Here is a 27,163-nt window from a genome sequence, read left to right as displayed (position 1 = left end):
TTTCATCTTTGGTGATGTTAATCTTCTGTTTATTTTGCTGCTTTAAATCTAAGCACATGTAGATTACCCAGAGATTGCTCTCTAAAAGTCAGATTACACCTGTTCTTTCTTACCTCACAAAAAGTAATGGAAAAAAACGAGTGTGTGTGTGTGTGTGTGTGTGTGTGTGTCTGTCTCCTGTTGGTGGTTAAAAAGCAATTTGGGACTTCCTCTTTGAACAGTTGCCTTTTCCTCTCACACAAGGAGGATTTCATTTTGTTTGAGACGAGAAACCAAACCACACACCAAAGAGAGGGGTATGATGGCTAAGAAGCCCCCAAAACCAGCCCCTCGCAGGATCTTCCAGGAAAGGTTAAAGATTACTGCTCTACCTTTGTACTTTGAAGGTTTTTTATTAGTCAAGAGGTCAGGATACCGGGTGAGTCTATACATGATAATGTTAAACTTAAGACTTCTCTTTTAATTTAATATTTATTTCATGGTGATGTGATGTGTTGAGACCCCCTTGTTTCTGTTGAAATTAAATCAGCTTCTCTTCTTTGAGCTCAGAAATGATTCCAATTTTTCATAATTTAAATACAATGTCTGGCTTAAACCTGTATGTCTATGAATATATAATATGTATAATAACACAGGTTGTAATATTAAGGCACTAATATAAAAAGTTAAATAAGCTAAATTTCCAAAGAATTCCAAAGAATTTAAATATCACAGAAGATTTTAGCTTGGGAGATAAAATGTTTCCTGTATTTTCTCCACAATTTATTGCTATGCTTCAATGATGAGATGTACCATTAAGATAAAATGATATCATTATTGAAATTAAACCTGCTGCTGTTCTCAGTCATTTGAAGTTTATAATGATCAAATTATTAAAAATGGCTTTTGTAAAAATTGTTAAAATGACAAAGTTCGTACTGTTTAACATTATATAGTGTTATGTGTTCTAAAATACTATTCAAGATAGTGGCTTTTAATTTTTGGGGTACTACTGTGGATATTAAGTACACTAAGCTACACAAATACCTTTGCTCTAAGAAAATCCATGAATCATTCTGTATTTTTAAATGTAATAATTAAAACTTATAGTTAGTTAAAATTATTACTTTTAAAATAGTAATTATGGATGACTTGAAATTAATTAGAGAAATGAGCCCAAAATTGCCTGTTATTAAAGAAAAAATAATTAACTTAGGTCAAATTTTATGAAATTGTATATTGACTAAAACTAGAAAAATTTTAAGGTTTTCAGAAATTCCATCAGAAATGTTTAATGATGATAAAATATATTTTCTGAGGATTTATGAATACTTATGGAAAAATTATATATATGAAAAATCTGTAATAGCATATTCATATTTCTTACATATATAATCAGATCATTTACTATTTGAGAGTAAAGACATGGTAATTTGTATTCTGTTATGGATGTTAAACATGCATAAATAATTATCTTTCAGTTATATTAGAATATTTTCAGGTTGTTCCTACATGCTTTTAATGTAAATTCAACCTTGTCACCACAGGTAAGCCACATAGTCACACTTTGCCAGGAAAGGGAAGTTGAGAGAAAAAAAAAAAAAACCTAATTTGTAATTTAAATTTGGTTGTTCACTGAATGTTTTCCAAGGTGTTTGTAATAACTGTTTATGATAGCAGTTTTTTTTTAAATGCTTAAGAAGGCACATCATTGGTATGGCTAGCAGAAAGAATAAGAATTTTAGAGTGTCTTTATCTGATGGTTTTGCCACTTACTGCTCGTTATCTTGTGCAAGTTACTCAATCTCCTTGAGACTGTTTCTTCAACTATATCTTAAGATAGAGAGTACACTACTTGCTACTTGCCTCCTAAGGCACATTCTGGGACACAGTAGGTGTTCAAGCAATTTATTTACTCAGCATTTATTGTGTGCCTTCTATGCACCAAGCATCACTTTTATTTCTGGAGAATATGAAAAAACACAAAGATTTTATTTTCAAGAGGCTTAATACAGTAGGAATGATGTCTTCCTTACTGAATTTCTACTCTTTACCTTCTCTTAGAAAGCATTATTTGAAGCAGAATGAATAACCATAGGCATAAATATTTCCAATGAAATTAACTTGTGTTTCTATTTGAATTTATAATAAAGTATTTTTGTGTGTGTGTGTGTGTGTGTGTGTGTGGCAGTGTCTCCTCTGTTGCCCAAGCTGGAATGCTGTGGTGCAATCACTAGTCATGCAGCCTCAACATCCCCGGCTCTGGTGATTCTCCTGCCTCAGCCTCCTGAGTAGTTGGGACTACAAGCACGTACCACACCCAGCTAATGTTGGTATTGTTTATAGAGACAGGGTTTCATCACGTTGTTCAGGTTGGTCTCAAACTCCTGGGCTCAAGCAACCTGCCCACCTTGGCCTCCCAACGTGCTAGAATTACAGGTGTGGGCCACTGAGTTAGGCTACAAAGTACCTTTTACTTGTATGTCAGGGAAGAGAGCAAGAGGATGACAACAATGCCTACTTATGCTGTGGTTTCAGGGATAGCATATGTAAAACACCGGCTCACACTAAAGGTTAGATTCATTTTCTTACCCTTTCATCACTTACCATATTCTTATTCATGTTTTAAAATTAGTTTGAGGTCTACAAGTAATACGGCTCAAAGGAGAGTGAGCATGGTGATAGAGTACTTGAAAATAGTAGCTATGAGAAAAATCTAAGGAAAATAAGTGGAATTTCCAAGCAATTGACAGCAAAGTGCCAGGGAATCTTTGAACAGAAGGTGAGCCAAAGGTATATAGCCAAGTAATCTTCGGAGCTGATTGGCTGGAGGAAGTTGAGAGGCTCTGCAGAATGTAAAGTTGGGTCTCTGCCAAAGTCATTCAGAACATTTAAACTAGAAAAAATATAACTGAAGAGTAACTGGTCTATAAAGGCATTAAATGTTGAGAGGTGTTTCTTAGCCATTTTTTTGTGGGGCACTTTTAAGTATTTAAAGAGCTTTTCCCCAGGAAAATGTACCAACATATACCATTTTGCATGCAATTCTAGAAGGTTTCTAAATCTGAGGTCAAGAACCCATGAAAAACACATAATCTTTATGGAAAAGATAATGTGAGAAGATTTATTTAAACCACACCACTAGGATTCCGGATTAACCAGGAAGATGTATTTGATAATAAAAACTATTAAATGCCACAGTGGAATACCAATGGCCTCACAGTTCTTACAAATGGGAAAATTGCTCATTTTTTCTGGGACCGTTTGAAAATAAGAGAGAGTTTGGGTGGGCCAGGCGCCATGGCTCATGCCTGTAATCCCAGCACTCTGGGAGGCCCAGGCAGGCAGATCATGAGGTCAGGAGATCGAGACCAACCTGGTCAACATGGTGAAACCCCGTCTCTACTAAAAATACAAAAATTAGCTGGGTGTGGTGGCACATGCCTGTGGTTCCAGCTACTAGGGAGGCTGAGGCAGGAGAATCACTTGAACCCGGGAGGCAGAGGTTGCAGTGAGCCGAGATCACACCACTGCACTCTAGTCTGGCAACAGAGCGAGACTCTGTCTTAAAAAAAAAAAAAAAGAAAAGAAAAGAAAAGAAAGGAAGAAAGAAAAAAGAAAAAGAAAATGAGAGCGTTTGGGCAATGTCTCGTAATTCCTTCAATCTATGATGTGCTAAAGTTTAAAAAAAAAAAAAAAAAAAAAAAAAAAAAAAAAAAAAAAAACTGTGTGTGTTGACCGGGCGTGGTGGCTCACGCCTGTAATCCCAGCACTTTGGGAGGCTGAGGCAGGTGGATCACGAGGTCAGGAGACCGAGACCATCCTGGCTAACACGGTGAAACCCCATCTCTACTAAAAATACAAAAAAATTAGCTGGGCGTGGCGGCAGGAGCCTGTAGTCCCAGCTGCTGGGGAGGCTGAGGCAGTAGAATGGCGTGAACCTGGGAGGCGGAGCTTGCAGTGAGCCGAGATCACGCCACTGCACTCCAACCTGGGCAACAGAGCAAGACTCCCTCTCAAAACAACAACAAAAACAGTGTGTGTAATACGTCTTACTAACATGAACATAAGCATGGAGTCATCATAACTATATCAAAATCGTATTCCTCTGACTAATCTACTCACCTCTAATTCATTTAGTGAAACTCCGTCTCTACTAAAAACACAAAAATTAACTGGGTGTGGTGGCACACGCCTGTAATCTCAGCTATTGGGAAGGCTGAGGCAGGAGAATCGCTTGAACTCGGGAGGCAGAGGTTGCGGTGAGCCAAGATCGTGCCACTGCACTCCAGCCTGGGTGACAGAGCGAAATTCGAAAAAAAAAAAAAGGAAATTTTTTAGGGCTGTCTAAGTTGGGCTCACACACAGTTCTCTATGGCAGTAATCTCCGAATTTTAAAATAACACACTCCTTTCAGGGAAACATTTTGAGCACAGATCCTTAATATGAGAATACTGATTCATTTAGAAATTATAAACATATATAGTCCCATACTATTACTCCATGTAAATTAATATATATAAAAAATGAATTAAGAAACATAAAATATAATTAAATATTCTAAAATTTTCTCTCCCAATGGATCATCTTGCACACCTTTGGAATTTATGCATCCCATTTTGGAGACCACTATGCAACGTTATTCCTTAGGTAAATGTACTTTACTTGCTCACAAAAAAAGAAAGAATGAGAGCTTTTTATTGGGGAGAGGGAAAGAGAAACTTAACTGGAGCTTGCATTGTAATTCATTTTTGCTAGTTAATTCATTTTTGCTAGTTATATTAATGAGAAAAGAGCACTGGGGAGTCAAGAGATAAAAGTATCAGCCCAATTGTAGAATTTGGGCTATTCCTTCACATTTTTAAATCTGTTCCCTCCTTTCTGAAAAGAATAATTACTCTCTTGCATAGCTGAATAGGTTGCTCCAATGACTAAGTGGACTATACAATAATGAGTACAACCTTTTGAGGTATAACATACAATAGATACCATTCTAAGCTTTTAGTGTTCTGTCACTCTGATCCTTACAGTAACTCTTCTGGGTAGAAATTATTTTATTCACTTCACAAATGAGTGAGTAGGTGGGGCATGCTGGCTCATGCCTGTAATCCCAGCACTTATGGAGGCCAAGGCAGGAGGATTGCTTGAGGCCAGGAGTTGGAGATCAGCCTAGGCAACATAGCGAAACCCCATTTCTACAAAATCAAAAAATTAGCCGGGCATGGTGGCACACCCTGTATTCCCAACTACTCGGGAGGCTGAAGTGGTAGGATCACTTGAGCCCTGGAGTTCGAGGCTGCAGTGAGCATGATTGCACCACTGCACCCCAGCCTGAGCAACAGAGCGAGACCCTGTCTCCCTAAAACAACCCCAAACAAACAAATGAGTGAGTTCTGGCCACAGAGTTTATTCAAGGTTCCTCTTCCATTAAGGAGGCTAGCTTGGATTTGATTGTGATGCACTTGACTATGCTGCTTCTCAAACTCAAGTTCTAATTCCATTTGATTGTAGGTTTCCTAGTTAAGCTAGTGATAAATTCAGAAGTCTTATTTTAGTCTCTTTTCTTATGTCAGTAATTTAACACAAAATGATTGTTTAAAAAAAAGAAGTTTGTGCTTCATTCCAGAGATATGTCCTTCCAAATTATTTTTTTAAATTTTTAAGTATTTCTCTACATATGAATAGGTACCTAGATGTTTTTTATAGAGATTGATATTTATAAATGACTCAGCTTATATGTGTATTTATAACATCTTATCAGAAATGAAATCAAGACTGTGACCTGTAAGTCTCTGCATACTGAATACCAGTTTGGTCTGTCCTTAGGTTTGCAGCTGTGTTTGCAGTTCACAGAGTCTAATGCTATTTGTAACCTTACTTTTCCTAAAGGGCTGCCTTTGCTTTCAACTCAGTGCCTTTATACTTGTTTTTCCCCCCATTTAATAAATCCTTAATCCTTTCCACAACTATGTATGTTTGCTTACCCATAAAACTCCCATTTTTCCCTATTTAACTCTATCCAATTCATATCGTTCTTTTGAGACTGAATACCTCTATAATTTTTTTTAGTAGTATAATGGAGGTCTGTATGTGCATACAGAGGGAATTCAATAAACCTTTACTGGTTATCAGTAATGCTAGTTTTTATACCTTATGGCAGGGTAATACTGTACTTATGAGGCTGATTAGGAAGATGAACAGAGTGGTAGGCTTTGACCTCAGGGTTTTCTCTTTTATTTTTTTCCTCCAGGAATCATACAGTCCTGGAGGTGGACTAGATCTTAGAAGCCATACTTTAGTAAAATTACACAAATGACACTTTGGGAGGCTGAGGTGGGCGGATCATGTGAGGTCAGGAGTTCGAGACCAGCCTGGCCAACACGGTGAAATTGTCTCTATTAAAAACACAAAAATTAGCCAGGCATGGTAGTGTATGCCTGTAATCCCAGCTACTTGGGAGGCTGAGGTGGGAGAATGGCTTCAACCTGGGAGGCGGAGGTTTCAGTGAGCAGAGATCGAAATCACACCACTGCATTCTACCCTGGGTGACAAAAGACAGAAGGAAACTCCATCTCAAAACAAACAAACTACACAGATGATAAAGTTCTCGGAACAATATGCATTCTCTACATTCCCATCTCCTCCTGCACTCTTCCTCACCCGCTTCCTAGCTCCAAAAAACAGGATAGCCTTGATTTACTCCTTTCATTGTAGAGGTTTACCATTAACGCAGGGTGGGGAAGCCTTAAAAAGAGTTGGTCTGATAAGCAAAGAAACAAACCAACTTGCAAGACAAATTTTAATTGTTTTGTTATGTAATTATAAGTCAGATCTGAGAAAGTTCAAGTATTTTTTAATAGAGTGAAACAAACTAGTCACTCCCGTATGGTTTTTACAGAACGGCTGTCTGATCATAGTGCTAGTATATATTAGCAACTTCTCAAGTCAGATTTCTCAATGGATTTTTAAATCTCTTTATTTGAGAAAACACGAAAGGGTGATTTTACATAGGAATGACAACAAGTTTCATTATTCTGATTTACAAAATATTTCCTCCTTCTCATACATATTTTCATTGAAAGAGACCTATGTTAGAAATTTTTAGATACTGCTATCACACCCACACATACAAAGCACCACATGGAAGAAGTATTATGTGACTAATAAAAAATGCAAAGTTCTTACCAATAATGTGAGTGTTGAGGCAATGCTCTTCTTTTTCTTTTCTTTTTTTAAAATGTCTAACATTTATTAAATACTTGCTATGTCCCAGGTCTTAGGTGCTTTACATACATACATTATTAGTCCATTCAATTATTTAACAACCCTATGGAGGAATAGCAGGAGGTGGGGTTGTGTTTATGGGGTACTCCTATTTTTGGTCCCTTAAAGTGAACTCTCATATAGGAGACACAATAATTATTATTATTATTCAGGGTCTTTTGATATATTCACAAACTTATACAACCATCACCAGTTATCTAATTTCACAACATTTTCATAATTTCAAAAAGAAGCTCCATAGGCAGTCACACCCACTTCTCTTCCCCCAAACCCAACTGCTTTTTTATTCTTTTTTTTTTTTTTTCTAGACAGAGTCTTGCTCTGTCACCCAGGCTAGAGTGCAGTGGCGTGATCTCTGCTCACTGCAACCTCCACCTCCTGGGTTCAAGAGAGCCTCCTGTCTCAGCCTCCCGAGTAGCTAGGATTACAGGTGTCTACCACTACTCCGGCTAATTTTCATATTTTTATAGATACAAGGATTCACCACGTTGGCAAGGCTGGCCTCGAACTCCTGACCTCAGGCGATCTGCCCGCCTCAACCTCCCAAAGTGCTGGGATGACAGGCATGAGCCACTGCGCCTGGCTCTCTTCCCTCTCTTTCCATTTTTTATATACTCTTTTATTAGAATTTTTCTTCTCCCAAGTTTGAAGCCAGCCAGTCACAGAAATCACACAAATGAAGATCAGTTAGTTACTTTTATTATTGACAAATTATCAATGTGTAGTTTAGATTTAAGGCCAAAGCTGTGCTAATATGTTACTCCAGATTTGGATATCTTTGAGCTACAACAAGTCACTGACTCAGATTAAGAACCACAAGCCTGAACCTCTTGGAGGCCTTTTACCACATGGCAGGGAACACAGCAGTATACTCCCTCTCTCCTGGTAGACTGAGCTGAGAGAGAACAGGAAGGGGCTGAGTTGAGCTTGCTGCCTCCCAAACACACCTATTACATACTCAGTCCTACTCTCTGCAAAGGAGATAATTCACCCTGGCCACACTGAGCAGAATAGATAAGAAAGTAGGCTGGACACGGTGGCTCATGCCTGTAATCCCAGCACTTTGGGAGTTTGAAGTGGGCAGATCACTTGAGGTCAGGTGTTAGAGACCAGCCTGCCCAACATGGTGAAACTCCATCTCTACTAAAAATATAAAAATCAGCCAGGCATGATGGCACATGCCTGTAGTCCTAGCTACTGGGGAGGCTGAGGTAGGAGAATCACTTGAACCCAGAGGGGAGCAGGTTGAGTGAGCCAAGATCATGTCACTGCACTCTAGCCTGGGCAACAGAGTAAGTGAGACTTCCATCAAAAAATAAAATGAAACAAAAATAGAGTAGATTAATAGATTAGAAAGTATAAGAAGGTGGTAGAAAGACAGGTAAAGGGATACTGTTATAGCAATAACACTTTACATCCTATATAAAAAGAAGGAAAGAAAAGACTTTGGATGGGGTTGAAATTAGATGTGTTTTCTTGTCCTATTCAACTTCTTGACTCTGAGATGTGTCAGGTATATATTGGGTATCTCAATTTCAGACAAGAGAGAGAATCCCTTTGCCTAGTTTTATAACTGCTTCTTTGAGGACCATTTATTGGCTGATCCTCCAGTCATATGCCCTTTTGAACTGTTCTTTTCAATGGTAATTTGTTCTTGGTTCAAGAGGCATCAGCAGGTTCATTACATGTTATAAGCAGTTCTCAACCTGGGGGAGGACAGAGTGAAAACACAGCAGGGCTTGAACAAAGATATATTGTCCCAAATTCCAATGTGCCCCTGAGGTTGACTGCTGCAGTCACACTACCAATTTGTTCAAGTCTTACCGTATGTACCTCTCTTTGAAATATGACTTTTCTGCTCATCCTACAAAGAGGCTGAATCTATTTCTCTAATCTTTATTCTATTTTTTAAAAATTGAACTTACAGCAAACAATAAATTTCTACCCTTTGAATCTGGATTGGGTTATGTGACATGTGTTGGTAAATGTGACACAAGCAGAGGCTTAGAATAAGCTTGCCCATTGAGTTTTGCTCTCTCTTTTTCCTGGGAATCCTTTTGCCAGCCTGTGTCAAGTCTAGGCTAGATGACTGGATAAGAGAGCAGATAGAGTGAGACTCCAGTTGTCCGTCTCTTCCTCGTCATTCCTGCCTTCCCAGCTAAGACTCTAGACAAGTAAGTGAGGCCACCTTAGACTATTCAGCCATAGCCAAGCAAGCCCAGATCAGAAAGGTCATCAGCCAACCACAGAATGGTGAGAAAGAGAAATAATTTGCTTATTTTAGTCCACTAAGTTATAGGGTGACTTGTTACATGGGAGAAGCTAACTGATATACTATCTTATTAGCCATGAAGACAAAGAAAGAAAAGAATTCTACCAAAAACATAAGGAAAAAAAGGTGATTGTAGTTCAAAATGAATTTAATCTTGAGCTTCCTGGTAGCCAGGGAATTAAAAGCAAGATTGAGTTATAGAGTTGTCACTATTTGAGAAAATAAGCATATAAATTCTGAAGAGCTGACAAACATACTGGTTAAAAAACATAAAGGATATGTCAATATTGAAGAGACACAAAATACCATAAAACAAAGTATCTTCACATGCACAATAAAAGAGAACCCTTTATATAACTTTCTTATACTAATCACCAATATATGTCATGATGGTTCAATAAGTTGTAAAACATCAGCTTATCAAACCATAAAGGAAGGAATGATTAACATGTTTATTAAAATAATTGGAATTTTTTAAAACACACTTTTGGAAAAAGTCGCATATGAAGGTAAATCTTTAGATGTGAAAGGATTTTATTTTTAAAACTTACTTGCCATTCTTTTGTAATATAGTCACTCTTTGTATTTATTTAAATAAATTCACTTGAATGAAATGGGAGTTTGACTAGGTTATTTACGTACTTTAAACTTCAAAAGTCATATTTCTGTAGAATTCAGAGTAATATGAATGTATTAATAATTAAATATTCACCACATGAATAAGATTTGGATTTTAAAGTTCAGCTTTGATGGTGTTAAATTATTAATTTCTCACCTTTTCTTGATCTGTCAATAATATGTACTATTTATTGAACCCCAACTATGAGCCATGTACTCTGCTAAGTGCTTTACATGTATTAATTCATTAAATTCTTTCATCTGTCCTAGAAGGTAGATATTATATGCTTTTCCTATCCTGGGCCCTTCATTGGTCCATCTGACATGTGTAAGCTTCCACTGAAATTGCATAAAAAGTCCTAAATCAATGAGGAAAGTTTTAGAAAATGAACTATTTAATCACAAATCAAATTACAGTCATGAGTCACTTAACAATGGGGACACATTCTCAGAAATGCATTGTTAGGTGATTTCATCATTGTGTGAACATCACAGAGTATACTTATGCAACCATAGATGGTACAGCCTGTTACACACCTAGGCTATATGATATAGCCTATTGCTTCTTGGCTACAAACCTGTATAGCATGTTATTGTATTAAATACTGTAGGCAGTTGTAACACAAAGGGAAGTATTTGTTTATCTAAACATAGCAAAAGAGAGTAAAAATGTGGTATAAAAGAAAAAATGGTATACCTGTATAGGGCACTTACCACAAATGGAGCTTGCAGGACTGGTAGTCTCTCTGGGTAAGTCAGTGAGTGAGCGGTGAGTAAATCTGAAGGCCTAGAATATCACCAGGTACTACTGTAGACTTTATGAACACTGTACACTCAGGCTACATTAAGTTTATAAAAAACATTTTTCTTTCTTCATTAACAAATTCATCTTAGCTTACGGTAACTATTTTACTTTATAAACTTTTGTCACTTTTTGACTCTTTTGTAGTAACATTGCCTTAAAACAAAAACACATTGTACAGCTCTACAAAAATATTTTCTTTCTTTATATCCTTATTCTATAAGCTTTTTATATTTTTAAAATTCTTTATTTTATTTTTTTACTTTTTAGGCTTTTTGTTTAAAACTAAGACATAAACACATACATTAGCCTAGGCCTACACAGGGTCAAGATTATCATTGTCTTCCACCTTCATATCTTATTCTTTTTTTTTTTTTTTTTTTTCTTTTGTGATGGAATCTCGCTCTGTCGTCCAGGCTGGAGTGCAGTTGCATGATCTCGGCTCATTGCAACCTCTGCCTCCTGGGTTCAAGTGATTCTCCTGCCTCAGTCTCCTGAGTAGTTGGGATTACAGGTGCACATCACAATACCTGGCTAATTTTTGTATTTTTAGATACAGACGGGGTTTTGCCATGTTGTTCAGGCTGGTCTGGAACTCCTGGCGTCAAGGGAGTCGCCCACCTCAGCCTCCCAAAGTGTTGGGATTATGGCGTGAGCCACCATGCCCAGCCCCAGTGGATGGCCTTTGGGGTAATAACATGCATGGAGCTGTCATCTCTATAATAGCAATGTCCTCTTTAGGAATACCTCCTGAAGAATGCGCTTGAGGCTGCTTCATAGTTAGTTATGTTTTTTCAAAGTAGAAGTAGTACACTCTAAAACAATGATTAAAAGTATGGTGTAATAAGTACCTAAACCAGTAATATAGTCATTTATTAATCATTAACAAGTATTATTTACTGTACATAATTATATGTCCTATATTTTTGTTTGACTGGAAATGCAGTAGGTTTGTTTGCCATCATCACCACAAACACCTGAGTCATGCATTGAGCTACAACATCATGACAGTTGATAGGAATTTTTCAGTGCCATTGTATCTTATGGGACCACTGTCATATAGGCAATTTGTCATTGACTAAAAGATCTTCTTGTGGCACATGATTGTATATCCTTATCTGAAACTTTACACTAAAATAAATTTGAGAATGATTTAATCAAGTGGTAGCATGGGCCTGTAGTCCTAGCTACTCTGGAGGTTGTAGTGGGAGGATTGCTTGAGCCCAGGAGTTCAAGGCTGCAGTGAGCCATGATTGTACCACTACACTCCAGCCTGGGTGACAGAGCCAGACTCAGAAAAAAGAAAGAAAAGAAAGAAAAGAAAGAAAAGAAAAGAAAAGAAAAGAAAAGAGGAAAGAGGAAAAGAGAAAAAGACAGAAAGGAAAGGAAAGGAAAGGAAAGGAAAGGAAAGGAAGGAAAAGAAAAGAAAAGAAAAGAAAAGAAAAGAAAAGAAAAGAAAAGAAAAGAAAAGAAAAGAAAAGAAAAGAAAAGAAAAGGAAGGAGGGAGGGAGGAAGGAAGGAAATTAAATGTTAAGCTTAAGCCAGGCATGGTGGCATATGCCTGTAGTCCCAGCTACTTGGAGGGGAACCTGAGGCAGAAGAATTCCTTGAGCCCAGGAGTTGGAGAGTCCAGCCTGGGTGACATATTGAGACCACAGAACCTATCTCAAAAAAACGAAAAGAATTAAATGTAAAATTAAGCTATAAAAATTAGAATTATACAAGATAAAGAAGTCTTCTTATATCACACAAGCAATTAAGAAAGTCACAAAGAGTAATATTATTAGAAAAATAGTTGAATATACACTAATGAAATAAGGCTTATGATTTCTTTCCCACAGGAGTATGAGCATTACTGGACAGAGTTGAGAGGAACTACACTTTTCTTTTATACCGACAAAAAGAGTACAATAGTAAGTAAACACGTTCAGCTGATTCCATTGTTTCCCAATACAACCTTGTTACATAGCATATTATTCATTTTGCATTTTCTGTCATCCAAGAATAAAGATGCTCTGGTAAAATTAATTCAAAAAAGAAAGTTTAAATCTGTGAAGGCCATCAATGATGACAGGAACAATAGCAAATTTTCCTGGGCAATTCAGAAGAAGATATTGACTCATGTTTTTTACTTTTCATTCTTTTCTTTCTGATTCTGATAATTAAACTTAGTTAAAAAGTGAAAATTTTTAACAAGACATCTCCACATATATTGCTTAATACCAAGTGATAGCTTCAATTTCTCCCATTTTTTATCTTGCTGTAGCACGCATTTATTTTATTTTATTTTTATTTACTTTTATTTATTTATTTTTTTGAGATGGAGTCTCCCTCTGTCGCCCAGGCTTGGGTGCAGTGGCTGGATCTCAGCTCACTGCAAGCGCCGCCTCCCGGGTTTATGCCATTCTCCTGCCTCAGTCTCCCGAGTAGCTGGGACTACAAGCACCCACCACCTCGCCCGGCTAGTTTTTTGTATTTTTTAGTAGAGATGGGGTTTCACCGTGTTAGCCAGGATGGTCTCGATCTCCTGACCTCGTGATCCGCCCGTCTCGGCCTCCCAAAGTGCTGGGATTACAGGCTTGAGCCACTGCCCCCAGCCAGCATGCATTTATAATTGGAAAGGAAGAAAATGATCTCCAGAGCATGCAAAGCCACTATTTAAGTTTTCTGAAAAGACAAAAACATATTTCACAAAGCAGGACTTCTAAGGGCTTAAACATGAGAATAACAATAAAGGGATTCTGAGATTTATTTATTCATATTAATTTCAAATTCTGATTGTATGTTTCAGTTTTTCCAGGAATAAGATATAGTATTTTAGTGGCAAATGCTTACCTACCTTGGAACACTATATTTATAAGAGATTTTCTGAGCCAGTAACTTGATTAAATATAAACATTCTGGATCTGGATATAGTAGCCCACACTTCTTAGAACATCATTATTAGAAGCCAACATCTAATGAAAGAGACAGAAAAATAACCTGTGTAATGTAGAATGTTTTCAAATGCCATAATAAATTTTACAAAATTAATTCCTCTTTTGTGCATTCCAATTTCCCACTGATGTCCGTAAATATAAAAAAGCTTTCATTCTAACCTTTTCTAATGCACAGTAAGTGAGAGAGCTAACAATTGTTGCTCACTTACTACATGGCAAGAGGCAGAAAAGCTTAGTAATCGAGAGCCTGGTCTCTTCTGACAGCCTGCCTGGGTGTTTGTCCTAGCCCTGCCACTGTTAACTGCAGAATCTTGGGCCAGTTACTGACCTCTCTGTGTCTCAGTGTTATCAGACAGGAAACTGGTAGGAAACAGAAGACATCTCAAATTGGGCAATTTGAAGAGAATTTAATAAAGTTTTAAAAAATATGCAAAGCAGTGAACAGGGTGTAGGAAAATTACAAAGATAGTACAAAATCCTGAGGCTAGCAACAGTGTCCATTACCACATCTAGGATTGAGAGCAAAGAGTGGGAAAGTAGTGAGAATTGTATGGAGATGACTGCCTTGAGGAGAGTATGATCTTTGATTGAGGGAGCAACTGCGCAGGGTAATAAATATCCACCCTCATTCTTCTGATCTCCTGCCACTGTTCTCCAGTGGTCCAACCCAATAGGAACTCAAAGGGTACGGAGCTCCTTGATGTTGTCCATACAGGTCTCTCTCCAGATGCAGAGTGTTGGGTGGTGAAGGAATAAAAGTGAATCTAAAAGGGCAAACAAAAGATCTCCAACACAGTCTTCAAATCTCTAAAATTAGAATAAAAATAGTAGTCTATTTTATAAGGTTCTCAAAATAACTAAATGAGATAGCACATGTAAGGACCTAAGACAGTAGCTGGCACATAGTAAGCATTCAGGCATTTTACATGCATTGTCTAATTTAATTCTCATAACTCTGCAGAATGGGTGCTATTTTAATTCTGGCTTTACAGATGAGATTAGTGAAGTTTAAAGATTAAGAAATTGTACAAGGTCAGACAGGAAATATGAAAGGTACAGTCCAGGTCTTCTCCTAAGGCAGCCTTCTTCATCACCATGCCATGAAGAGATTATTATAATGAAATGACTCAGAATTGCCCATCTACCAATTTTTGTTAAGAGCATACAGACCTTTTGGGAACTTCTTAAAGTGATAGTCTCAGAAGAAGGCACTGGGATAGACAAGGTGAGAAGTGTAGATTTTTATCTTACAAAAGGGAAGAATTTAAAGCTGCCTTTAAATATTTGAAAGGCTGTCAGGAAGTCGTGTGAAAGGGTCACTGAATTTGTTTCATGTTACTCCAGAAAGAAGAGATTAGGAGCAATGGATGAAAATTGGAGGAAAACTGTGGCTTAATACAAGAAAAAACTGGCTAGTAGGCAGAGGGGCTTAGGAGGCATGAGTTCCATGTTAGAGATGTTTGAACACAGACTGGATGACTAATGAAAGGATACCCTGGCAGAGATGCCATCAGATGTCAGTGAGGTTAGACAGATGACCTTTAAGCCTCTTCACAAGATACAAATAATAACAAAAAGATATGACTTCCTTTCCTCTAATCAATGGATCAGGCTACTGCACTCCATCTAACTGCTTCCTCTTCCTCTGTTGCTTCCTCCTTCGTTACAGCAAAACTCACTGAGCTCGATCTAGACAACCCCTCAGAAAAAATATTTGTTTAATTTTAGATTCTTTCTTCCCTTGTGACTCTCCTTCCATTTTAAAAATTTATTTATTTTTAAAATTGGCATATAAAATTGTTTATTATGTACATGATATTTTAAAGTATACATTGTGGAATGGTTAAATTGAAAATAACTAGGCCAACTCAAACTTACTCTCAACCTCATCAATATAGAAATAGCTTTGGAAAAAAATTACATATCTATTTTTATGTCCTACTTTACTCAGAAAAATAAGACTTACAAATATACAGTAAAATAAGTTATATTGGGCACAGTTGAAAGAAATGTAAGAAGATAAAAAGAACTCAAGAATGAGGCTAATTTAGTAAAAATATATATATCATAAAAACCCTACTAGACTTACTACGGGTGGTTCTTTCTACTACTAGAAGGCAAGCCTGTTGCATATAGAGAATGGAAATTGACCAGTTTCTCAGAACAAATATTTTTATTATCTTGGATAGGATAGGAATTTCTTAATAGGAATGCCATAATCAGTGGTGTGTAGTAAATGTTGAATAGTTTTCTGGAAAACAGTATGAATATATATGTACATAAACTTGTTATAAATATTGCTGATATGAACAATGTATAGTACACAATTAGAAAAATACACAATAGTCTTTATTGTAATGTCCATATAGACAATTCATTCTCACAGAATGCTTTCCTTGATTTTTGCCTAACTTTTGCATTGGTAAGCAACTGTCAATGTAATTCAATCATAATTTGACATATGGAGATTTAAATGGTATTTAAAATCTATTTCCATAATAAATGTATTATGATATTTGACATGAATATTGTCTAATATTTTCATTTACATTAAAGAGTAAAAAGAAAGTAAAACAATAATGTATGTCAAAACATCATGTATTTATTAAAATCAATAAATGTGAGCAATTTCTTTGCTGAATTGGAAGAATATTTTGTCAATTTTTGTTCTATTTACAGTGAAACAGATTCAGACACAACAAACCTATCTCATCTGCGCATTAACATTTTTTCCTTTACTTTTTAAAGCCTACCCCAGGGGCCAGTAATCTGGATGATGGGCCAAATCTAGCCTATGGCCTGATTTTGTTCAGTCTTTGAGCTAAGAATGTCTTTATATGTTTAAAGTGCTTCTAAAGAAAAAAACAAACACAAAGAATGTGCAACAGGCTGTATGTGTGCCTGAAGTAGGTACTGTTTGGCCTTTTGCAGAAAAAAAGTGCTGCCCCTGGATATCAACAAAATAATACATCAAGCTTGATTTGTAAGGTTTACCAATTTCCATGGTGTAAAATACTCCTACCATGGCTGATTTCAACGTATCACTATGACCTGACTGAACATGTAGTTGGGAAGAAATGCACAGTAGCACAGTATTATATGGTATTTTCACCATACAGAAAAGAAGATGTAAATAACCTTAAGAACATAGAGAACAGGAAAATATAGAAATACAATTAGAATGTAACAAATTTTGTTTTAATTACTTTTGCTTTGAACGTAATTTATTTACTGGTATGTTTATATAATTCGATTTTTTAAAATAATGGTTGTGTTTAACAACCTGCTTACAAAATTCCTGAAAATTTAACAATTGGCTTTTGCAAACCTATGTGAGCCAGGTTCAGCACACCACCACATAATACATTTCCACATGTCCTCTGGGATTAGGAAAACCAGGGTATCATACAAAGTACTAATCAGCTGAAAGGAAGCTATTACTTATTTTGCTTCCTGCTAGAACTAATATGTATTACTCATGAAATAATGTAATGTGATTTCCTTTATCTTTGCAGTATATTGACAAATTAGACATAATAGACCTCACATGCCTTACTGAGCAGAATTCAACTGAAAAGAATTGTGCGAAATTCACCCTTGTTTTGCCGAAAGAGGAAGTACAACTGAAGGTGAGCGAGGAGAAACAGTAGTCTGTAAAGGGTTGTGGTTATAAATAACATTCTTCACATCCAGTGGCTGAAGTAAAGAGAAATTGTAAGACAGGCTAAGTCTTATACTTTGTTAATATTTTTTGCTTGCGTCTGGCCAAGAGCTAGTTTTCTAAATTGGAATATAAAAAGACATGCTCACTTGTTTAGCATACAAGCACCATGAAACCAGATACTCCTGCGCTCTGACAAAGTCAGGGACCCCACCTGGTGTTTGTTAAGGTTGTTCTTGAATCAGCATTCAAAATGAACCAATAAAAGTCAACCAGTAACTACAGTAATAACATAAAGAGAACAACATGTATTAAATAAGATATACTCTGAGACTTTTCCTGGGAGATTACTGATTGACCTTGAAAAGCACTGTTCTAAACTTTCGTGTAATAGGAATCGCCTGTACTAAGGAAATAGGACCCCCATTCCCCAACCCAAAACCTATATTTTAAGCAAGCTCCCAGATGATTTGCAGATATGATGGTGAAGAGCACAGGATTGGTGTCGGATACTTGGGTCTGAATTTGGGCTGTTTTATTCATTCATTGTGATTATAGGCAAGTTACTTACCCTTTTTGTGTCTTTGTTTCTTCACTCAGAAGTAAGTCTTTGCTCAGATGAAAACCCCTCATCAAGGCCTACCTGGACCACTTTATTACAGTGGCAACCTTTTCCCCCTCTCCTACCCTCTAGTTGCACTCCTAATCTCTCTTACCCTGCTGTACCTTTAATTTTTCTCATTTCTTTCTTTTTGACACTGTAAAATTTACTATTATGTTTATTATTTATCTTTCCTTGCTAGACTCTAAACTCCATGAGTACAAGGATTTTTGTTTCGTTCCCTGATATAAACCAGTGCGTAGAATAGTGCTTAGCACTTAAAGGTACTTAGTAAATATATATTAAATAAATAAATCTGTAAAACCATCAAACAAGCAAAAATAATAGGACCTTTTGCCAAGTTGTCTTGAAGGTTAAATCAAGTAATACCTGTGAAGTGCTTAGAATAGTAGCTACCACTAAAAGTGCTCAAAACATGGTGGCTGCAGTCTTGACCTTCCAGGTTCAAGCAACTTTCCCACCTTAGCCTCCCAAGTAGCTGACACCACCACACCAGGCTAATTTTTCGTATTTTTTGTAGAGATGAGGTTTTACCATGTTGCCCAGGCTGGTCTCAAACCCCTGAGCTCAAGCGACCCTCCCACCTCAGCCTCCCAAATCGCTGAGACTACACATGAGCTACCAACCCTGGCCTGGTATTGTTATTGGTAATAATAAGTAATAGTATTTACAGCTAAGAATTGGAAGTTTCTACTTCCAAATTTGGTTGTCCTGAATTTAAAGCCAGTCCATTTTAACTGCTAATGGAGAGAGTCACTGTGAACTGACATACCACAGAAGTAAGTTTTCTAACATTTAATTTTTTTGAGTAAATTCGTACATGTTCATTTGTTTTAAGTAAGCAAACAGATTACAGCTATACGTCTTCTGACAAAAGAAACTAGTATTGAAATATTTCATAAAAAATACACATTAGTAATTCTAAGCCAAAAAAAAGAAAATGAATTATTTATTTTAGGCTCCGTCATAATTATTTATTTTATGTTCAGTCACTCATGTGTTTCCTTCTTTGGCTTTGTATGTTTTTGTCTTCAACTTTAGACAGAGAACACAGAAAGTGGGGAAGAATGGAGAGGCTTCATTCTTACAGTAACAGAGGTAGGAAGCTCATTGCTTTTGATTCTTTTTTTTTTCAACAAATATCTGCTGAACACCCTATGAACCATGCAGAGTGAAAGTGGCTGAAGATATAGCAATTGAAAAAAATAGACCTAAACTCTTGCACTTACTTATGAACATTATATTTTCATCAGGTGGTGGACAGGGAGAAAGTAAACAGACGGAGAAAGTAAACAAGTAAACAGATGATCATTTCACATTGTGATAATTGTTATGAAGAAAATAAGGCAATTCGCTAGGGAGTAACAGGTGGTAAAGGAGATCTACTTTTTGGTCTTATCCGTTTGACTCAGTGGTCCTTTGTATATTCTGATATTTGTAGCTAATACAGCATATTTGAAAATACTTTCCGACTTCTTTTTTTGTTTGTTTTTTTTGAGATGGGGTCTCACTATGTCACCCAGGCTAGAGTGCAGTAGGTGTAATTTGGCTCACTGCAACCTCCACCTCCAGAGTTCAAGTGATTCTCCGCTTCAGCCTCTCAAGTAGCTGGGATTACAGGCATGCACCATCATTCCCAGCCAATTTCTGTATTTTTAGTAGAGGCAAGGTTTCATCATGTTGGCCGGGTTGGTTTGGAACTCCTGGCCTCAAGTGATCTGCCCGCTTCGGCCTCCCAAAGTACTGGGATTACAGGTGTGAGCCACTGCGCCTGGCCTCTGATTTCTTTTTTATTTATTTAATACATATTTATAGAATACTAGACAAGATGAATTTTATAAATAACATAGACAATGTAACAGGGAGAGACCACAAAAATGAAAACTCACCTTTAAACATTTCTTTAGTGAGTCTTAAAGCAACAGGATACTTACCTGTTCAATTCTGTGGTGTTTTATCAGAGGCAAATAGTAAGATCTACTGCTTAGAGTTCACTCTTGCAGTCAGATAATGTCCGTTATTTTAAATAAAGCCACTATAGCAATTGCCTTGGAAACATGAGGTTCTTTGATAACCAGCCTCCCAAGGAGCACCACATTCCCTAGTAATTTAAAAGGATATAAAAACTGTGTTTGTTAGAGTCAGTTAAACACAGATTCTATCCAAAGCTAGTTTCTAAGTAAGCCATTGCAGTCATCTGAAATAAGCACTGCACTTTACCAAGTTCATGGATGGAGGTTCTTTATTTCAGCCAGTAACAGGTGAAAGTTAGAGGTTCAACTACTGTGTAGGGAAGCTATATGAGGCTAGAAAAGTGGACCAGTTAAAGATGTGAAGAACATGTTGACTTCTGAGAGGGAGAGGAAGAAATCCTGGGGAATTGCACTCTTTCCCTCTGTTGTTGAAAGTATCACTGTGTGGTATGGTGCTTCCAGTACCGGGTATAACTATCCCAAGGGTATATGTGACTAAGTGTCAAGGAGTACACTAAAAACACTGGCAAAAACTTGTTACATCTTCCTGGTACACTAAGTATGTATAAAGTTTTGGCTAAACATTTTGTTTTTAGTTTCTTTCCCGGAGTAAGAACAAAAAGCATTATTTTTATATTAAAACACACATAAATAAGTAACTGAATATAAGATAAAATATATGATAATTTTTTTTTTTTGATTTTGTTTTTTTTTTTTTTTGAGATGGAGTCTCACTCTATCACCCAGGCTGGAGTGCAGTGGTGAAAGCTTGGCTCACCGTAACCTCCACCTCCTGAGTTCAAGCAATTCTCCTGCCTTAGCCTCCCGGGTACCCGGCTAAGTTTTTTAAAAAATGTTTTTAGTAGAGATGGGGTTTCACCATGTTGGCCATGCTGGTCTCAAACTCCTGACCTCAAGTGATCCTCCTGCCTCAGCCTCTCAAAGTGCTGAGATTACAGGTGTGAGCCACCATGCCCAGCCTATGTGAATTTTTAAGAGAAGACAAGTTGCCTCGATTTTGTACTCTGTAAATGTTGTTTTGTGTTATGATTCCAGATCACGGCATATGAACAATTTACAGTATGTTGTTATTAGGATAACTTTAGTAGAGAAGTGAGAGCAGCTCAGACTGTATGTAGTTGAAAGCGTGGAGACATTGCTTTTGAATCAAATAAACCCCATTTTGGGTCCTGGTTCCATAACTTACTAGCTATGTGACTCTGGATTAGTTATTTAATCTTTCTGAGCTTGATTTTTTTCCATTTGTATTAGTCCACTCTTGCATTGTCATAAAGAAATACCTAAGACTGGGTAATTTATAAAGAAAAGAGGTTTAATTGGCTCATGGTTCTGCAGGCTGTACAGGAGGCATGGTGCCAGCATCTGCTCAGCTTCTGGGAAGGGCCTCAAGGAGCTTTTACTCATGGCACAAGGTGAAGGGGGAGCAGACAAGTCACATGCTGACAGTAGGAAAGACAGAGAGTGGGGAGGAGGTACCACACACTTTTAAATGACTAGATCTCACAAGAATTCACCCACTAACATAAGAAAAGCACCAAGCCATGAGAGACTCATCCCCATGACCTAAACACCTCCCACCAGGCCCCACCTCCAACACTGGGGCTAATTCAACATGAGCTTCGGTGGGAACACATATCCAAACTATATCACCATTTGTAAATTGGGGATAACAATACCATTTTTTTTTTTTTTTTTTTTTTTTTTTTTGAGATGGAGTCTTGCTCTGTCGCCCAGGTTGGATTGCAGTGACTTGATCTCGGCTCACTGCAACCTCCGCCTCCCAGGTTCAAGCAGTCCTCCTGCCTCAGCCTCCCAAGTACCTGGGATTACAGGCACATGTCACCCAAAATTTTTGTATTTTTAGTAGAGACAGGTTTCACAATGTTGGCCAGCTAATCTTGAACTCTTGACTTCAAGTGATCCACCTGCCTTGCCCTCCCAAAGTGTTGGGATTACAGGCATGAGCCACTGCGCCCTCCCGTGTAACAGTACTTTGTAGCATTTCTGTGAGGAGTTGCAATACGACATGTACAATGCTTGAGCTATAATAGCCAATTAATAAAGATATGTGTTTCATTAGGTATTTTTCCCCATTATTTTATTTTTTCTATATAGAAACTGTTTTACTGGTTATTAGCTTAGTTATCTAAAAATGTCTCTAAGCCCTTTTTATTGTATATCTGTATTAGTAAATGTTTATGTAAATTTTATATGTACTTGTACACATATTAAAACATATATAATAATACAAATTAGTGAAATAGTAACTTAATAGAAAGTGAAGTTATAATGTTTTCTTCCCATACTCTAATGAACTTTCTTGTATACCTCCTGGAAAGCATGCACCCTTCTCTGAAGATAAAGGTGATAATCACATAAGGCTGCCTCCAAATACAGACTTGCTAGTGTCACGTACAAAAAATATCCTACCATTCAAACTACACCTTTCAAGAGCACAGAACTGGTCATAATAAGGTCAAAATTGGAGGTATGAATATAAATCAGAAGGACATATATAGGTGAGTCAATATGAAATACATCTCTAGGAAAGGTAACAACCACCACAAAACCAACGAATAAGTAGAAATATCATAATTCTAACATGTGAATGAATGTTTGAAACACACCACAGACACAAAATAGAGACCGCTGACTGCCGCTCTTCAGTCATCTAATGAACAGTTCCATTTGAATCCCATGTTGCCAGACAGCTGGGGGAAATAATTTCAGATTACTTATGAGAGAGTAAGGTACCTTGAAAGTGTTCTAGAACTTCCCTGGCATTGACGAACTAGTGAGCTCTGAATGAAAAATATGAGGTTTGTTGTTACTTGAATTAGCTTTTAGTGCAAGGTGGGGTATTCTTTGCTTTGGGGCCAAACCAAAAGGAAGATTCCTTGGAAGAAGGGTAGGCACTCTGTGCAGGTTGTAGTTGGTGCAGAGGCAGTTCTGAGACACCTACCCTAGACTAAAATCCTCTGTTTCTTATTATCTTATTCCCTACTCACTCACCTCTGTCAGGTAACTGCAGTCCTGTAGGATCAGAACAGGTTCATCTTTACTAAAGTTGTAAGTTATTAAGCTGTTTTCTTGCCTGGCTACTCTTTTATTGGTTTCAGCTGTCAGTTCCCCAAAATGTGTCACTCCTACCTGGGCAAGTAATTAAACTACATGAAGTCCTAGAGAGAGAAAAGAAAAGGAGAATTGAGACAGAGCAGAGTACATCTGTGGAAAAAGAGAAGGAACCAACTGAAGATTATGTGGATGTACTGAACCCTATGCCAGCGTAAGTGCACAATGAACTGCAGTTTGTTCATTCAATTGTTAAAACTAATTTCTAATTATCAAGGAGAGTTAGCCACTTGCTCTTGCTAAGCCAGGGACAATATGCAGTCTTGGGGATAAACTGTATATCTCTGAGTACATGCCACATTTCCTCTTCTATGTCATGATGAACAAAATGCAGATTTGAACTAACCATCTTATCACACAGGAAATCCCCTCCACCCACATCTTTAGAACAAATAGATACTCTTTCCAGAGCTCACACCTAAATAAAAACTCCTATGAAGAAGGCAGGAAAAGATATTTGTTCACTATGCAAACTCTATGATTGACTGATTTTCTATGATAAAATTATACCAATAAATTTTCAATATCTAGAATGTTCTATTCAACTGACCAATTAGTGAGTAGTCATTGAGTTTGTACTTTGTCAAAGGCCTTGTATAAAATGTTTAAGGTATTGGAAAAATAAAGAGGTGCAGAAAATGCTAAATTCACTAACGTCCTACATTTATTTTTTATATTATTGAAAAGATTCTGAGCTCTTTCCTCCAGGAATCTTGGTGGTGTTGTCAGTAAAACTTGTCCTGGTATCCTGTTTGACATCAGGTTCTGTTGCATACTCTATCTGTGCTACAATCACTGAAACCTGACAACCATCATTTTTACCTGAAACCACTGGCAACTTATGGATTCATTAAAAGTCATGGACTGCTAATTTTTCTTTTTTCTCAATAAAACAAGTAATATATGTTTATTACATATAAAAGATTAAAATCATTCATTGTTCCACCACTCAGAGATATTTGCTATCACCATTTTCGGGTTTTTTTTTTTTTTTTTTTTTTTTTTGAGACAGCGTCTCATTCTGTTATCCAGGCTGGAGTGCAGCAGCATGATCTCAGCTCACTGCAATCTCTAGCTCTGGGTCTCAAACGATTCCCATGCCATGGCCTCCTGAGTAGCTGAGACCACAGGTGCCTGCCACTGCACCTGGCTAATTTTTGTATTTTTGTAGAGACAGGGTTTTGCCATGTTGCCCAGGCTGGTCTTGAACTCTTGAGCTCACGTGATCTACCCGCATTGGCCTACCAAAGTCCTGGGATTACAGGTGTGAGCCACCATGCCCAGCCTTCTACCAGATCTTTTCTATGAGGTTTTTTTTCTATGAATATAACTATATATTTTCTTGACTACGATGTACAGGTGGTCTGTATAAGTTGAACAATGGTTAAATGACTTTTTGACTTTAAGATGATGCAAATGCAATATGCATTCAGTATAAACTCTACTTTTGAGTACCCATACACCATTCTGTTTTTCACTTTCAGTACAGTATTCAATAAATTGCATGAGACATTCAACATTTTATTATAAATAAGCTTTGCGTTAGATGATTTTGCTCATCGATAGGCTAATGTAAGTGTTCCAAGCATTTTTAAGGTAGGCTAGGCTCTATGATGTTCAGCAGGTTATGTGTATTAAATGCATTTTCAGCTTATGATATTTTCAACTTACAGTGGGTTTACCGGAATACAATCCTATCATAATTCAGGGAGCATGTGTATATTATAAAAATGAGAAGTGCTTTTTTTATTTTGCACATAAAAATAACAACAATGCCATAGAAAGACATATTACACCAAAAGAAATGAGTGCAAACATATTTAAATATCAGTTGTTTAAAACTTAGACTATACAAGAGAAACATTTACAGATGTTTTGTATCCCTGAAAGGAAACTCCCAATAAATATTTATCCAAGAACCTACTTATCAACTGAGACTGGGGATACATTGTTAATTCTTGTTGGTAATGATGATTATATACTGATCAGTAGATAAGTTTTTAGGTTCTCTTTGTATAAAAAGGCTTTGGAAGAATTAAGGAAGGAAGACCTTAATGTTAGCATACACAGAGTGACACAGGCTTGTAATAATAGATCATTATAATTACATAATTGGAATAATCAAACCAGAAGTTTTAAGAAAAGTTAACAACTGCAGCTCTCAAAGTTATTTTGGTAGTATTTTTTTCAAGTAATTATCTTTGTCAGTTAAAAAAAAATTCTGTTTTTTATCTTACCTCTGTAGATGTTTTTATACAGTGTCCCGGAAAGAGGCAACTGAGATGCTCCAGAAGAACCCTTCTTTGGGAAATATGATCCTGAGGCCTGGTAGTGACAGCAGAAACTACTCCATCACTATCCGGCAGGAGATAGAGTATGTTTAATTTTTTTTTTTTTTTAATGTATGGAATTTTTAAAAGCATGGTATCACTTAATACAAGTCCAGATCAGGACCTGCTATGTGTTTCATTGGGGCTAAAAATATGAACATAAGTGGCCAGGCACAGTGGCTCACGCCTGTAATCCCAGCACTTTGGGAGGCTGAGGCAGATGGATCACGAGGTCAGGAGATCGGGACCATCCTGGGTAACACAGTGAAACCCTGTCTCTATTAAAAATACAAAAAAGTAACCAGGTGTGGTGGCACGTGCCTGTAGTCCCAGCTACTCAGGAGGCTGAGGCAGAAGAATTGCTTGAACCCAGGAGGCGGAGGTTGGTGAACTGAGATCACTGCACTCCAGCCTGGGAGACAGAGCAAGACTCCGTCTCAACAACAACAACAAAAGAACACAAGAATAGGAGGGAATGTCATAAAAGCAATGCTAAAGACTGAGCCAATGCTAACATTGGCAGGGAAGAAGAAAGAATAACACATTATTTTGGTCCTGGATATAGTTGTATTGTTCATTCATTCAATTCAACAAACATTTATTGAGCAGCTGCTATATGCCAAGCAATATTCTAGGCACTGAGAATACAGCAGTGAAAAAAAACAAACATCTCTGTTTCGGTTTGAGTTGCCTAGCAATAAAAATATAAAAACGAAAACATCCCTGGCTTCAATCTTCCATGAGTTTACAATTTTGTAGGGAGACATAGACTTAAACACATAACTAAAAATATGTGGCAATGTCTACAGAGTAAAAGCAGGATGAGAGAGACGGGAACCCTCAGGGGTGATAAAGGGAGCCCATTTTTATGGTTGCGGTTGTTTTAATATAGAGTGGTCAAGGAAGACCTACTTTATTAACTGATTTAAGCAGAGAGCTGAAGGAAGTGAGAGAATAAACCCTACCTATATCTGGGGCAAAAGCGCTCCAGGCAGCAAGTGCATATGCTTTGAGACAGAAGGATGTTTGACTTGTTCAAGAAAAGAAGAAGGCTGCTGTGACTGCAATGAAATGACCACAGAGAAAAGTCGTAGGAGAGGAGATTCCAGAAGTGGGGGCAGGGACACATCACTCAGAGCCCTACAGATCATTGTAGGGCTAAGGGTTTTACTTTGAATGACATGAGAGGCCACTGAACTGTTGTCATACTCTGACTCATTTATAAAAAAGGGCCACTTAGGAGCCTCTTTGTCAAGGTTACTAATCTCTTTCTGGTAAAATGGTCTAACTTTGATAAAGTCAGTAACACTTAAATGCAAGTTATTTTTCTGTGTAATTAGGGTAATTAGATCTTTCCATAGACTCCAGCTTTCAAAGTCTATGAGAACTTGCACTTCATTGGGGACTCTGGCTTAGTTAATACTTCCACAACTGATAATATAATTTAAATATCGAGGTTTTGTCCTACATGAAAATATTCAATAAGCTGGGCGCGGTGGCTCACGCCTGCAATCCCAGCACTTTGGGAGG

General features: G+C 37.2%; 1 protein-coding gene across 2 annotated transcripts in view; it reads left to right on the top strand.

Annotated features, from left to right (window-relative positions):
- The first annotated feature begins 215 nt into the window (after positions 1-215).
- STAP1 (signal transducing adaptor family member 1) overlaps positions 216-27,163 on the top strand; it is a 49,467-nt gene continuing 22,519 nt past the window's right edge. Inside the window, exons 1-6 of one of the 2 annotated variants that reach the window (XM_007998579.3) lie at positions 216-418; positions 12,797-12,868; positions 17,410-17,523; positions 19,219-19,275; positions 23,291-23,457; positions 25,549-25,677. In XM_007998579.3, the coding sequence (XP_007996770.1) occupies positions 299-418; positions 12,797-12,868; positions 17,410-17,523; positions 19,219-19,275; positions 23,291-23,457; positions 25,549-25,677 (659 nt within the window). In that variant the 5' untranslated portion in view covers positions 216-298. The remainder of the gene's footprint in view (positions 419-12,796; positions 12,869-17,409; positions 17,524-19,218; positions 19,276-23,290; positions 23,458-25,548; positions 25,678-27,163) is intronic. The other variant, XM_073017324.1, reaches the window with a different exon arrangement.

The sequence above is a fragment of the Chlorocebus sabaeus genome, chromosome 7 (genome assembly GCF_047675955.1).
Source record: "Chlorocebus sabaeus isolate Y175 chromosome 7, mChlSab1.0.hap1, whole genome shotgun sequence".
Lineage (NCBI taxonomy): Eukaryota > Metazoa > Chordata > Mammalia > Primates > Cercopithecidae > Chlorocebus > Chlorocebus sabaeus.
This window is presented reverse-complemented; position numbering and strand designations above follow the sequence as displayed.